Consider the following 13117-nt stretch of genomic DNA (forward strand, 5'->3'; position numbering starts at 1 on the left):
GAGTCAGTGGGAAGGGAAGCGGGGGGGGGGGGGAGGTGGAGCGCGTCCTCGTGTGACCCCGGGGGGGCTTTTATTGGGGATAGGGGGTAAGATAAGGGGATGTGGGGAGGGAAGGGGGGGATATGGAGGGGGATAAGTGGGAATGGGGGTGAGGTGGGGGGCAGGGAAGCGCATGGGGACAGGGACAAGGGGTGAGGACAAGGATGGGGACACGATGGAAATGGGGATGGAGCAGTGGGAGAGGGATGGACAGAGACCCCTCTATGGGGCAGAGCCCGTTCTATGGGGCAGAGAACCCTCTATGGGGCTAGAGCCCGTTCTATGGGGCAGAGCCCGCTCTATGGGGCAGAGACCCCCCTCTATGGCTCAGAGCCCGTTCTATGGGGCAGAGAACCCTCTGTGGGACTAGAGCCCGCTCTATGGGGCAGAGACCCCCCTCTATGGCTCAGAGCCCGTTCTATGGGGCAGAGAACCCTCTATGGGACTAGAGCCCGTTCTATGGGGCAGAGCCCGCTCTATGGGGCCCCACGTGACCCATCCCCAGGATGCCCCTCCCCCTTCCCCCCGTGACGCCACTTCCGCCTCTTCCGCACCCAAGATGGCGGCGGGCGGCGGCGCCGCTGGCCCCGGGGACAGGCCCCGCCCCCCGCCCCGCCCCCCGCCGCGCGCCGCCGGCACCAGCGCGGGGGGGGGAGGGGCGGCGGCGGGAGCAGCGTCCGGATGTTCCGGGAACCCCCCTCCGCTGCCCCCCGGGGCGCGCATGCGCGGCCGCGTCCTCTCGGCCTGGAACAGCCTCAAATACGGTACCGGAACCGGAAATGGGGGGAATCGGTAGCACCGGGAACGGAACCGGAAATGGGTGGGGGAACGGGTAGCATAGGAAACGTAACCGGAAATGGGGGACACCGTAGTACCGGAAACAGAAATGGGGAGGAACCGGAAGCACCGGAAAGGAACCGGAACTGGGGGGAGGGTGTGTCCCAGGAGTACCTGTCGTGGCGGAACCGGAAGCGGGGGGGTTGGGGAACCGGTAGTACCGGAAGATGGCGGTTCCGGGGTTACCGGTTACCGGGGGGGTGGTACCGGGAGTAACGGTAACGGAAACGGAAGTTCCCCTTTGACCCCGCCCCTTCGGTGCCCCTCCCCTCCCAGGGTTTCCGGTTCGGCCCCGGAGCCACGTGACCCGCGGGTCCCCCTTGCACGTGCTGGGACGCGAGTACAGCCCCGCCCGCGAGGGTGAGCGGGGAGCGCTGTGGGGCAGGGAGCGATCTATGGGGCAGAGCGGCCTCTATGGGGCTCTGTGGGTCTCTATGGGGCAGAGCGGCCTCTATGGGGCTCTGTGGGGTCTCTATGGGGCAGAGCGGGCTCTGTGGGTCTCTATGGGCTCTCTATGGGGTCTCTGTGGGGCAGAGCTCTCTCTGTGGGGTCTCCATGGCGCTCAGTGGGCTCTCTATGGGGTCTCTATGGGGTCTCTGTGGGGCAGAGCTCTCTCTATGGTCTCTCTGTGGCCTCTCTTTGGCCTCTCTATGGGTTCTCTGTGGCTCTCTATGGCCTTTCTATGGGCTCTCTATGGTTTCTCTCTATGACCTCCCTGTGATCTCTCCATGGCTCTCTATGGTCTCTCTATGTCTCTCTATGACCTCTCTGTGGCCTTTCTATGTCTCTCTATGGTCTCTATGTGTCTCTATGTCTCTCTATGGTCTTCCCGTGGTCTCTCTATGTGTCTCTATGGTCTCTCTCTCTCTGTCTCTCCATTGTCTCTCTATGGTCTCTCTATGTGTCTCTATGGTCTCTCTCTATGTCTCTCTGTGGTCTCTCTATGGTCTCTCTATGGCCTCTCTGTGGTCTCTCTATGGTCTCTCTATGGCCTCTCTATGGTCTCTCTCTGTGGGGCAGAGCGGCCTCCATGGGCTCTCCGCGGGGCCGGCGCTGAGCGCGCTCTCTGCCGCCCCCCAGCGGAGCTGCGCGGGCTGGCGCGGGACGTGCGCTCGCGGCCGTTCCTCTCGTACCGCCGGGGCTTCCCGGCGCTGCGCGGCTCGGGCTGGAGCAGCGACGGGGGCTGGGGCTGCACCCTGCGGAGCGCGCAGATGCTGCTGGCGCAGGGGCTGCTCCTGCACCGCCTCGGCCGCGGTGAGTGAGGGGGGGGACCCCGAAATGCACCCAAACCCAGCCAGAATGCACCCAAAACACAGCCCGGATGAGCCCAAAATGCACCCGAATACACCCAAAATACAGCCTGAATGCAGCCAAAATACAGCCCCAATGAGCCCAAAATGCGCCCAGATACACCCAAAATACAGCCCCAATGAGCCCAAAATGCGCCCAGATACACCCAAAATACAGCCTGAATGCAGCCAAAATACAGCCCCAATGAGCCCAAAATGCGCCCAGATACACCCAAAATACAGCCCCAATGAGCCCAAAATGCGCCCAGATACACCCAAAATACAGCCCCAATGAGCCCAAAATGCACCCAAATACACCCAAAATACAGCCCCAATGAGCCCAAAATGCGCCCAAATACACCCAAAATACAGCCTGAATGCAGCCAAAATACAGCCCCAATGAGCCCAAAATGCACCCAAATACACCCAAAATACAGCCCCAATGAGCCCAAAATGCACCCAAATACACCCAAAATACAGCCCCAATGAGCCCAAAATGCGCCCAGATACACCCAAAATACAGCCCCAATGAGCCCAAAATGCACCCAAATACACCCAAAATACAGCCCCAATGAGCCCAAAATGCACCCAAATACACCCAAAATACAGCCCCAATGAGCCCAAAATGCACCCAAATACACCCAAAATACAGCCCCAATGAGCCCAAAATGCGCCCAGATACACCCAAAATACAGCCCCAATGAGCCCAAAATGCGCCCAGATACGCCCAAAATACAGCCCCAATGAGCCCAAAATGCACCCAAATACACCCAAAATACAGCCCCAATGAGCCCAAAATGCGCCCAGATACACCCAAAATACAGCCTGAATGCAGCCAAAATACAGCCCCAATGAGCCCAAAATGCGCCCAGATACACCCAAAATACAGCCCCAATGAGCCCAAAATGCGCCCAGATACACCCAAAATACAGCCTGAATGCAGCCAAAATACAGCCCCAATGAGCCCAAAATGCACCCAGATACACCCAAAATACAGCCTGAATGCAGCCAAAATACAGCCCCAATGAGCCCAAAATGCACCCAGATACACCCAAAATACAGCCTGAATGCAGCCAAAATACAGCCCCAATGAGCCCAAAATGCACCCGAATACACCCAAATACAGCCTGAATGCAGCCAAAATACAGCCCCAATGAGCCCAAAATGCACCCAGATACACCCAAAATACAGCCCCAATGAGCCCAAAATGCGCCCAGATACACCCAAAATACAGCCTGAATGCAGCCAAAATACAGCCCCAATGAGCCCAAAATGCACCCAGATACACCAAAATACAGCCTGAATGCAGCCAAAATACAGCCCCAATGAGCCCAAAATGCACCCGAATACACCCAAATACAGCCTGAATGCAGCCAAAATACAGCCCCAATGAGCCCAAAATGCACCCAGATACACCCAAAATACAGCCCCAATGAGCCCAAAATGCACCCAGATACACCCAAAATACAGCCTGAATGCAGCCAAAATACAGCCCCAATGAGCCCAAAATGCACCCGAATACACCCAAATACAGCCCCAATGAGCCCCAAATGCACCCAAATACACCCAAAATACAGCTCAAATACACCTGAACACAGCTCAATACACCCCAAATACACCTGAATCCACCCAAACCCAGCTCAAATACAGCCCAGCCCCCCCGGACCCCCCTCCCCTCTCTGCCCTAGACTGGACGTGGCCGGAGCCGGAGCCGGAGCCCCCCCCGCGGGCGCCGCCCCCTCCCCGCTCCGCTCCCTCCTGCGCTGCTTCGGGGACCACCCGCGGGCACCGCTCGGGCTCCATCGCTTGGTGGCGCTGGGGAGCGGCTGCGGCCGCGCCGCCGGGGACTGGTTCGGGCCCGCGGCGGCTGCGCACATCCTGCGGTGAGAGCAGAGCCCGCCCCATGGCGACCCCATGGCGACCCCATAGTGTCCCCATAGCGCCCCCATAGCAACCCCATAGCAACCCAACAGTGTCCCTAGAGCGCCACCATAGCGTCCCTAGAGCGCCCCCATAGCATCCTCATAGCACCCCCATAGCCTGCCCCAAAGCCTGCCTCATAGCATCCCCATAGCGCCCATAGCCTGCCCCATAGCTTCCCCATAGCCTGCACCATAGCATCCACACAGCATCCCCATAGCCTGCCACATAGCCCACTCATAGCATCCCCATAGCAGCCTCATAGCCTGCCCCTTAGCATCCCCATAGTCCCCCCATAGTCTGCCCCATAGCATCCCCATAGTCCCCCCCATAGCTCGCCCCATAGCCTGCCCCATAGTATCCCCATAGCGCCCATAGCCCACCAACACCCCAAGCCCCCCCAGCCGCCCTCACTGCAGTTCCCCACTGTCTCCACAGGAGGGCGGTCGAGACCTGGCCGGACTCCGGCGGCCTCTCGGTGTACGTGGCCCAGGACTGCACCGGTCCGTACCATACCGGTACCGGGGGGGGGGGGGTGGGGGGGTGGTGTCTCCGTGCCCCCCCCCCAACCCCTCCGTTGTCCGCAGTGTTCCGGGCCGATGTGGCCGCGCTGCTGCGGGGCGACACCGGAGCCGTCATCGTCCTGGTGCCCGTGAGGCTCGGGGGGACGCCCTGAAACCCCATCTACGTGGCGGGCATCAAGGTGGGGACCCCTGCACCCCATAACCCCCCCCTGCACCCCATAACCCCCTCTGCACCCCATAACCCCCCCTGCACCCCATAACCCCCCTTCACCCCATAACCCCCCTGCACCCAACCCCTGCACCCCATAACCCCCCTGCACCCCATAACCCCCCCTGCATCCCATAACCCCCCCCTGCACCCCATAACCCCCCCTTCACCCCATAACCCCCCCTGCACCCCATAACCCCCCCTTCACCCCATAACCCCCCTGCACCCCATAACCCCCCCCTCCCCCCTGCATCCCATAACCCCCCCTTCACCCCATAACCCCCCCCGCACCCCATAACCCCCCCTGCACCCCATAACCCCCCCTTCACCCCATAACCCCCCCTGCACCCCATAACCCCCCCCTTCACCCCATAACCCCCCCTGCATCCCATAACCCCCCCCTTCACCCCATAACCCCCCTTCACCCCATAACCCCCCCTGCACCCCATAACCCCCCCTTCACCCCATAACCCCCCCTGCATCCCATAACCCCCCCCTTCACCCCATAACCCCCCCTGCACCCTATAACACCCCCTGCACCCCATAACCCCCCCTGCACCCCATAACCCCCCCTGCATCCCATAACCCCCCCTTCACCCCATAACCCCCCCTGCACCCCATAACCCCCCCTTCACCCCATAACCCCCCCTGCATCCCATAACCCCCCCCTTCACCCCATAACCCCCCCTGCACCCTATAACACCCCCTGCACCCCATAACCCCCCCTGCACCCCATAACCCCCCCTGCATCCCATAACCCCCCCTTCACCCCATAACCCCCCCTGCATCCCATAACCCCCCCCTTCACCCCATAACCCCCCCTGCACCCTATAACACCCCCTGCACCCCATAACCCCCCCTGCACCCCATAACCCCCCCTGCATCCCATAACCCCCCCTGCACCCCATAACCCCCCCTTCACCCCATAACCCCCCCTGCATCCCATAACCCCCCCCTTCACCCCATAACCCCCCCTGCACCCTATAACACCCCCTGCATCCCATAACCCCCCCTTCACCCCATAACCCCCCCTGCACCCCATAACCCCCCCTGCACCCCATAACCCCCCCTTCACCCCATAACCCCCCCTGCATCCCATAACCCCCCCCTTCACCCCATAACCCCCCCTGCACCCTATAACACCCCCTGCACCCCATAACCCCCCCTGCACCCCATAACCCCCCCTGCATCCCATAACCCCCCCTTCACCCCATAACCCCCCCTGCATCCCATAACCCCCCCTTCACCCCATAACCCCCCCTGCATCCCATAACCCCCCCCCTTCACCCCATAACCCCCCCTGCACCCTATAACACCCCCTGCACCCCATAACCCCCCCTGCACCCTATAACACCCCCTGCACCCCATAACCCCCCCTTCACCCCATAACCCCCCCTGCACCCCATAACCCCCCCTTCACCCCATAACCCCCCCTGCACCCCATAACCCCCCCCTGCACCCCATAACCCCCCCTGCACCCCATAACCCCCCCCTTCACCCCATAACCCCCTCTGCATCCCATAACCCCCCCTTCACCCCATAACCCCCCCTGCACCCCATAACCCCCCCTGCACCCCATAACCCCCCCTGCACCCCATAACCCCCCCCTGCACCCCATAACCCCCTGCACCCCATAACTCCCCCTGCATCCCATAACCCCCCCCTTCACCCCATAACCCCCCTTGCACACCATAAACCCTCCCAAGCACCCCAATACCCCCCCCAGCACCCCAAGACCCCCCCTTAATGTCCCCCCCCCAGGAGCTGCTCAAGCTGGAATCCTGCCTTGGCATCATCGGCGGCAAACCCCGGCATTCCCTTTACTTCATCGGCTTCCAAGGTTCCATATGGGAATTGGGGGGCGAGGGGGGAGGGTCCCCCAGGTCATGGATATGGGGGGGATCCCCCTAATTCATTTTGCCCCCCCCCCCCCCGTATCCCATTTCCAGATGATTTCCTGCTCTACCTGGACCCCCATTACTGCCAGCCCTATGTGGACACGGAGCAGGAGAACTTCCCATTGCAGGTAATGGGGGGGGACCCCATCAATGGGGGTGGTTTGGGGGGGGGGGGGGGCATTATCCTGACCATCCCCCCCCCCCCCCAAGTCATTCCAATGCAGATCCCTGCGGAAGATGCCCTTTGGGAAGATGGATCCCAGCTGCACCATTGGCTTCTATGCGGGCACTAGGACCGGGCTGGATGCGCTCTGCAGGGACCTGACCCGGTTGAGCCCACATCGCACTATGGGGGGGGGTGTGAGGGTGATTTTTGGGGGTGCCCCCCCACTCCATTGTAACCCCGTTCCCCCCCCGCCATTATCCAGGTCCTGGCCCCCCCCACGGCACCCGAGCATTACCCCCTCTTCACCCTGGTCGAGGGGGGGGCACAGGGGATGGAGCCCCCACCCTCCGAGACGCCCCCCCCCCCCACGACCCCCCCTGGGGCGGAGGAGTTCGTGTTCCTTTGAGCGCCCCCCCCCCTTGGGACTGAACCATTGTGGGTTATGGGGGAGATGGGACTGAACCATTGTGGATAAAGGGGGGGCCCCAACCCCTCAAACCCTCCCCCCCTTGGGACTGAACCATTGTGAGTTATGGGGGGGTCCCAATCCCTCAAACCCCCCACATGGGACTGAGCCATCGTGGGTTATGGGGGGGTCCGAACCCCTCACACACACCCCCCCGGACTGAACCATTGTGGGTTGGGGGGGATGGGACTGAACCATTGGGGGTAATGGGGGGGTCCCAATCCCTCAATCCTCCCCATGGGACTGAACCATTGTGGGTTATGGGGCATCCCAATCCCTCAACTCCCCCCCAGGACCGAACCATTGCGGGTTATGGGAGGGTCCCAACCCCTCAACCTTCCTTGGGACTGAACCATTGTGGACTATAGGGGAGTCCCAACCCCACAATGACCCCTTGGGGACCCCCCCCATCCCTTCTTTGAGCCCCCCCCATGGGACTGAACCACTGTGGGTTATAGGGGATTCCCCAACCCCACAATGACCCCTCAGGGACACCCCCCCACCCCTCTGTGTCCCCCCCCCGGGGGGGGTATCAGGCGCTGCTCACGGTGGGGGGGTCACACGTTATTTATTGTTCCCCCCCCCAATAAAGATGAACTGAACCAGGCCCTGGCAGTCACCCATGGGACCCCCCCATTATCCTCGGGCCGGGGGGGGGGCGGCGGCAGCTCCCCCCCCCTTGTGCCGCTGCCGGTACCGGAGGCGCCGGGCGCTGAGGCCGAAGGCAGCCAAGCGCCTCCCGGTGAATTCCTGCCCCCCCAGGCGCACCCGCGGGCCCAATGGGGCCGAGCCACGGCGCCGGGGGGGGGCACCTTTAACCGGCCCCCCCCGGGGCCGTTTCCGCTTGTCCCGGGGCTTCTGCTTGGCTTCCGCCTCCGCTTCCGGCTCCTTGGGGCTGGGGGGGGGGGATGAGGATGAAGGGATAAAGATAAAGGGATAAGGATGAGCATAAAGGAGATGGGGATGAGCATGAGGATAAAGGGGGGATGAGGATGAAGGGGTGACGATGAAGGAGGGGATGAGGATAAAGGGATGAGGATGAAGGAGGGATGATAAAGGCATGAGAATGACAATAAAGGGATAAGGATTAGAATAAAAAGGATGAGAATAAAGGGAATGGGGATGAGCATGAGGATAAAGAGGGGATGAGGATAAAGGCATAAGGATAAAGGGGAGAGGATGAGGATGAAGGGATGAGGATAAAAGAATAAGGATGAGGATAAAGGAATAAGGATGAGGATAAAGGGATAACGATGAGGATAAAGGGGGGACAAGGATAAAGGCATGAGAATGAGGATGAAGGGATGAGAATGAAGGGATGAGAATGAAGGGATGAGGATGAAGGGATGAGGATGAAGGAGGGGATGAGGATAAAGGGATGAGGGTGAAGGGATGAGGGTGAAGGGATGAGGGTGAAGGGATGAGGGTGAAGGGATGAGGATGGAGGGGATGAGGATGAAGGGATGAAGGGATGAGGATGAAGGGATGAGGGTGAAGGGATGAGGATGAAGGCATGAGCATAAAGGCATGAGCATAAAGGCATGAGCATGAGGATGATAAAGGGATAAGGAGGGGGAGGTTTAGATGTGACCCCCCCGTACCTCCCCCCCAACCCCTTACAAGAGGGACTTGAGGATCTGCTGCTTCTTCCACGTGTTCTGGGCCCGGCGCCTGTAGTTGGCCTGATCCTGCCGCTCCTCCCGCTCCGAGCTGGGGGCAAAAGGGGTCCTGAGCACCCCTAACACGGGGGGGGGGACCCATGGACCACCCCCCACCCCATGGACACCCCCCCTTACCGGTACATGCAGGTCTTGCGCAGGGAGCACCAGCGGTTCAGCTCCTTGTCATCCGCTGCCAGGATCTGATGGATGGGGGGGCACAGGGGGTTGGGGGGGTCCAAATGGGTCTGGGGTGGGCCAATGGGGGGGGCCAAATGGGGTTCGGGGGGGTCCAGGTGGGTCTGGGGGGGTCGAGATGGGTTTTGGGGGGGTCCAAATGGGTCTGAGGGGGTCCATTGGGGGGGTTCAAATGGTTCTGGGGGGGTCCAACAGGTGGGTCCAATGGGGGGGTCCAAATGGGGTTGGGGGGGGTTCAATGGGGTTGGAAGGTTCCATTTGGCTCTGAGGGGGGGCTCAATGGGGTTCGAAGGTTCCATTTGGCTGGGGGGGGTTCAATGGGGATGGAAGGTTCCATTTGGCTCTTGGGGGGGGTTCAATGGGGCTGGAAGGTTCCATTTGGCTGGGGGGGGGGTGTTCAATGGGGCTGGAAGGTTCCATTTGGCTGGGGGGGGGTTCAATGGGGCTGGAAGGTTCCATTTGGCTCTTGGGGGGGTTCAATGGGGCTGGAAGGTTCCATTTGGCTGGGGGGGGGTTTGGAGCGCACCTCCTCGGTGGTGAGGCCGAAGTCGCAGGGGAGGACGCGGCGGTACCGGAAGCGGCAGGGCAGGTCCCCCCCGATCACATCCTCATGGTCCAGCCCATAGAACTCATCCAGGTACCGCTCCAGGGTGCTGGAGTCTGGGGGGGGTCAGGAAGAGTCCATTGGGGGGGGTTATGGGGGGGGGCCAAGAAGGGTCCATTGGGGGGGGTTATGGGGGGGGTCAAGAAGGGTCCATTGGGGGGGGGGTTATGGGGGGGGCCAAGAAGGGTCCATTGGGGGGGGGTTCAATGGGGTGGGGTGCTCAGTGCTGCTCTCACCAGGGTCAAAGGGGGGTTTGTGCCGCTCCAGCGCTTCCCGGAAGCGCTGCGGGGGGGGCGCGGGGGTGTAATCGGCATCCATCTGCATGGGGGGGCACACATGGAACATGGGATATATGTAACATGGCACATATGGAACACGCGGAGCACATATAGAACATGGGACATACAGAACATAAGGGGCACGTATAGAGTATAGAACGTATAGAGCATGGGACATATGAAACATGGGACATATAGAACATAGGGGCACATATAGGAAATGGGGCATATAGAACATGGTGGGGCACATATAGAACATGGAATGTATAGAACATGGCACATATAGAACATGGCACATATAGAACATGGGACATATAGAACACGGGACATGTAGAACACGGGACATATAGAACATGGGGGGCACATATAGAACACGGGGGGGATGCAGCCTGTCCCCCCCCCACTGTAATGAGCTGCTCTGGGGGGGGGTCCTGCACTCACCACAAAGTCGGGGTCCTCACAATGGGGCTCCCGCTCGGCCCCCCCCTCGGCCGGACCCGTCCACGTGTCCCAGTTCCAGTCATCTGGGGGGGGAAGGGACACAGGGAGATGGGGGGGACACAGGGACAAGGGGGGGGACACAGGACAGGCCCCCCCCCCCACTCACCCTCCAGCCCTTCTTCAGCCTCAAACTGGGGCTTCTCCTCCTCCTCGTGCCCATAGTAATGATCCCCGAAGCATTCCTGCTGGGAGAGAGGGGCTGGGCTGGGAATGGGGGGATATGGGGAGATATGGGGGGTATGGAAGGATACAGGGGGATCCGGAGTGGATATGGGGGGATACGGATATGGATGGACACGGGTAGACAGGAATGGACAGCGATGGATATGGATGTAGATGTATATGTGTGAACATGGATGGACAAGGATGAACAGGGATGGATATGGATGGACAAGGATGGATATGGATATGGATGGACATGGATGGGCAGGGATGGATACGGATGGACAGTGATGGATATGGATGTAGATGGATATGGATGAACATGGATATATATGGATGGATACGCATATGGATGGACAGGGATGGGCAGGGATGTGGATGACCGTGGATGGACATGGATGGATCCGGATGGATATGGATGCAGATGGATATGGATGAACATGGATGTAGATGCATATGGATGAACATGGATATATATGGATGGATACAGATATGGATGGACAGGGATGGACATGGATGGATCCGGATGGACAGGGATGGATCCGGGGGGTTCCCACCGCCATGAGCCGGTCGTGCTGCTCCGGGTCGAAATCCCCCTCGAGCGCGGCCGCGGTGATGCCGGAGCCGGATCCGGATGCGCGCTGGAGCCGGTGCAGCCGCGCGGCCACCTCGGCCCGTTTGAGGTTCTTGAGCTGCTTCAGCTCCTCCCGGTGCCGCTGCTTCTCCTACAGAGACAGGGACACGGTTCCATAGGGATACAGGGCCATAGGGAAACGGCCATAGGAGAACAGGGCCATAGGGATACAAGGACATAGGGATACAGGGATGCAGCTTCATAGGTGTGCAGGGATACAGGGACATGGTGCCATAGGGATACATGGACACAGTGCCAGAGGGACACGGTGCCCTAGGGATACATGGACACAGTGCCAGAGGGACACGGTGCCATAGGGATACATGGACACGGTGCCAGAGGGACACGGTGCCATAGGGATACATGGACACGGTGCCAGAGGGACACGGTGCCATAGGGATACATGGACACGGTGCCAGAGGGACACGGTGCCATAGGGATACATGGACACGGTGCCAGAGGGACACGGTGCCATAGGGATACATGGACACGGTGCCAGAGGGACACGGTGCCATAGGGATACATGGACACGGTGCCAGAGGGACACGGTGCCATAGGGATACATGGACACGGTGCCAGGGGGACACGGTGCCATAGGGATACATGGACACGGTGCCAGAGAGACACGGTGCCCTAGGGATACATGGACACGGTGCCAGAGGGACACGGTGCCATAGGGATACATGGACACGGTGCCAGAGGGACACGGTGCCATAGGGATACATGGACACGGTGCCAGAGGGACACGGTGCCATAGGGATACATGGACACGGTGCCAGGGGGACACGGTGCCATAGGGATACATGGACACGGTGCCAGAGAGACACGGTGCCCTAGGGATACATGGACACGGTGCCAGAGGGACACGGTGCCATAGGGATACATGGACACGGTGCCAGAGGGACACGGTGCCATAGGGATACATGGACACGGTGCCAGAGGGACACGGTGCCATAGGGATACATGGACACGGTGCCAGAGGGACACGGTGCCATAGGGATACATGGACACGGTGCCAGAGGGACACGGTGCCCTAGGGATACATGGACACGGTGCCAGAGGGACACGGTGCCATAGGGATACATGGACACGGTGCCAGAGGGACACGGTGCCCTAGGGATACATGGACACGGTGCCAGAGGGACACGGTGCCATAGGGATACATGGACACGGTGCCAGAGGGACACGGTGCCCTAGGGATACATGGACACGGTGCCAGAGGGACACGGTGCCATAGGGATACATGGACACGGTGCCAGAGGGACACGGTGCCATAGGGATACATGGACACGGTGCCAGAGGGACACGGTGCCATAGGGATACATGGACACGGTGCCAGAGGGACACGGTGCCATAGGGATACATGGACACGGTGCCAGAGGGACACGGTGCCTTCCTCCCCTCCTCACCTTCCTCTTCCTCTCCCGGATCTCTTCCCTCTTCTCCTTCCTCCTCTCATCCCGGCGCCGCACGGACGTGGGGATGCTCCTCGGGAATGTCTGCACCTGGGGCGGGGGGGGCGATGGGATGGATCCATGTGGATCCATGTGCCCCCCCACCCCCACGCTGCATCCTATTGGATCTCCCCCTATATCCTGCCCCCCCCCCCCAGACCTGCTGCGCTCCCGGCTCCTGGAAGCGGAAGTTGTGGGATCGCTCGAACTGCTCCTGCCTGGCCAGGAAGAGCTCGCCCTCATCCGAGGAGTCCGGCAGGGAGGGGGGGGACCTGGGGGGG

The 13117-nt window shown here is 60.7% G+C and overlaps 2 protein-coding genes across 11 annotated transcripts in view; one reads left to right on the forward strand and one right to left on the reverse strand.

Annotated features, from left to right (window-relative positions):
* Positions 1–592: 592 nt before the first annotated feature.
* Positions 593–7661, forward strand: ATG4D (autophagy related 4D cysteine peptidase). Of its 10 annotated transcripts, XR_013958612.1 has the most exons (8): positions 593–831; positions 1153–1236; positions 1957–2130; positions 3854–4048; positions 4524–4588; positions 4673–4788; positions 6579–6657; positions 6767–6825. XR_013958612.1 is itself a non-coding variant. In XM_080636243.1 (7 exons), exons 1-6 carry the CDS (start codon positions 599–601, stop codon positions 4759–4761), a joined length of 840 nt encoding a protein of 279 aa, XP_080492369.1. In that variant the 5' UTR covers positions 593–598; the 3' UTR covers positions 4762–4788; positions 6767–6841. The 10 variants fall into 10 exon arrangements, 7 of the variants coding, with proteins under 7 accessions (XP_080492369.1, XP_080492370.1, XP_080492366.1 ...); XR_013958613.1 differs by lacking the exon at positions 3854–4048; XM_080636243.1 differs by lacking the exon at positions 6579–6657 and having other exon boundaries at positions 6767–6841.
* A 143-nt stretch (positions 7662–7804) lies between these two features.
* Positions 7805–13117, reverse strand: part of KRI1 (KRI1 homolog) — a gene marked incomplete at its 5' end in the record, with an annotated part of 5745 nt that continues 432 nt past the window's right edge. The window contains 10 exons of the mRNA XM_080636194.1: positions 7805–8242; positions 8968–9057; positions 9144–9208; positions 9730–9863; positions 10044–10125; positions 10527–10609; positions 10693–10768; positions 11306–11473; positions 12792–12887; positions 12997–13108. Of these exons, the coding sequence (XP_080492320.1) occupies positions 7984–8242; positions 8968–9057; positions 9144–9208; positions 9730–9863; positions 10044–10125; positions 10527–10609; positions 10693–10768; positions 11306–11473; positions 12792–12887; positions 12997–13108 (1165 nt within the window). The 3' untranslated portion in view covers positions 7805–7983. The remainder of the gene's footprint in view (positions 8243–8967; positions 9058–9143; positions 9209–9729; positions 9864–10043; positions 10126–10526; positions 10610–10692; positions 10769–11305; positions 11474–12791; positions 12888–12996; positions 13109–13117) is intronic.

This window comes from Psittacula echo (assembly GCF_963264785.1).
Source record: "Psittacula echo genome assembly, chromosome: 30".
Taxonomy (NCBI): Eukaryota; Metazoa; Chordata; class Aves; order Psittaciformes; family Psittacidae; genus Psittacula; species Psittacula echo.

Bases quoted from the DNA above. Each gene is read 5' to 3' on its own strand.
- ATG4D (XM_080636239.1), top strand. From the start codon at position 1,330: ATGGGGCTCTGTGGGGTCTCTATGGGGCAGAGCGGGCTCTGTGGGTCT. The intron at 4,589-4,672 runs GTCCGTACCATA...CGTTGTCCGCAG, and splicing joins CGTGGCCCAGGACTGCACCG to TGTTCCGGGCCGATGTGGCC. The intron at 6,844-6,925 runs GTAATGGGGGGG...CCCCCCCCCAAG, and splicing joins AGGAGAACTTCCCATTGCAG to TCATTCCAATGCAGATCCCT.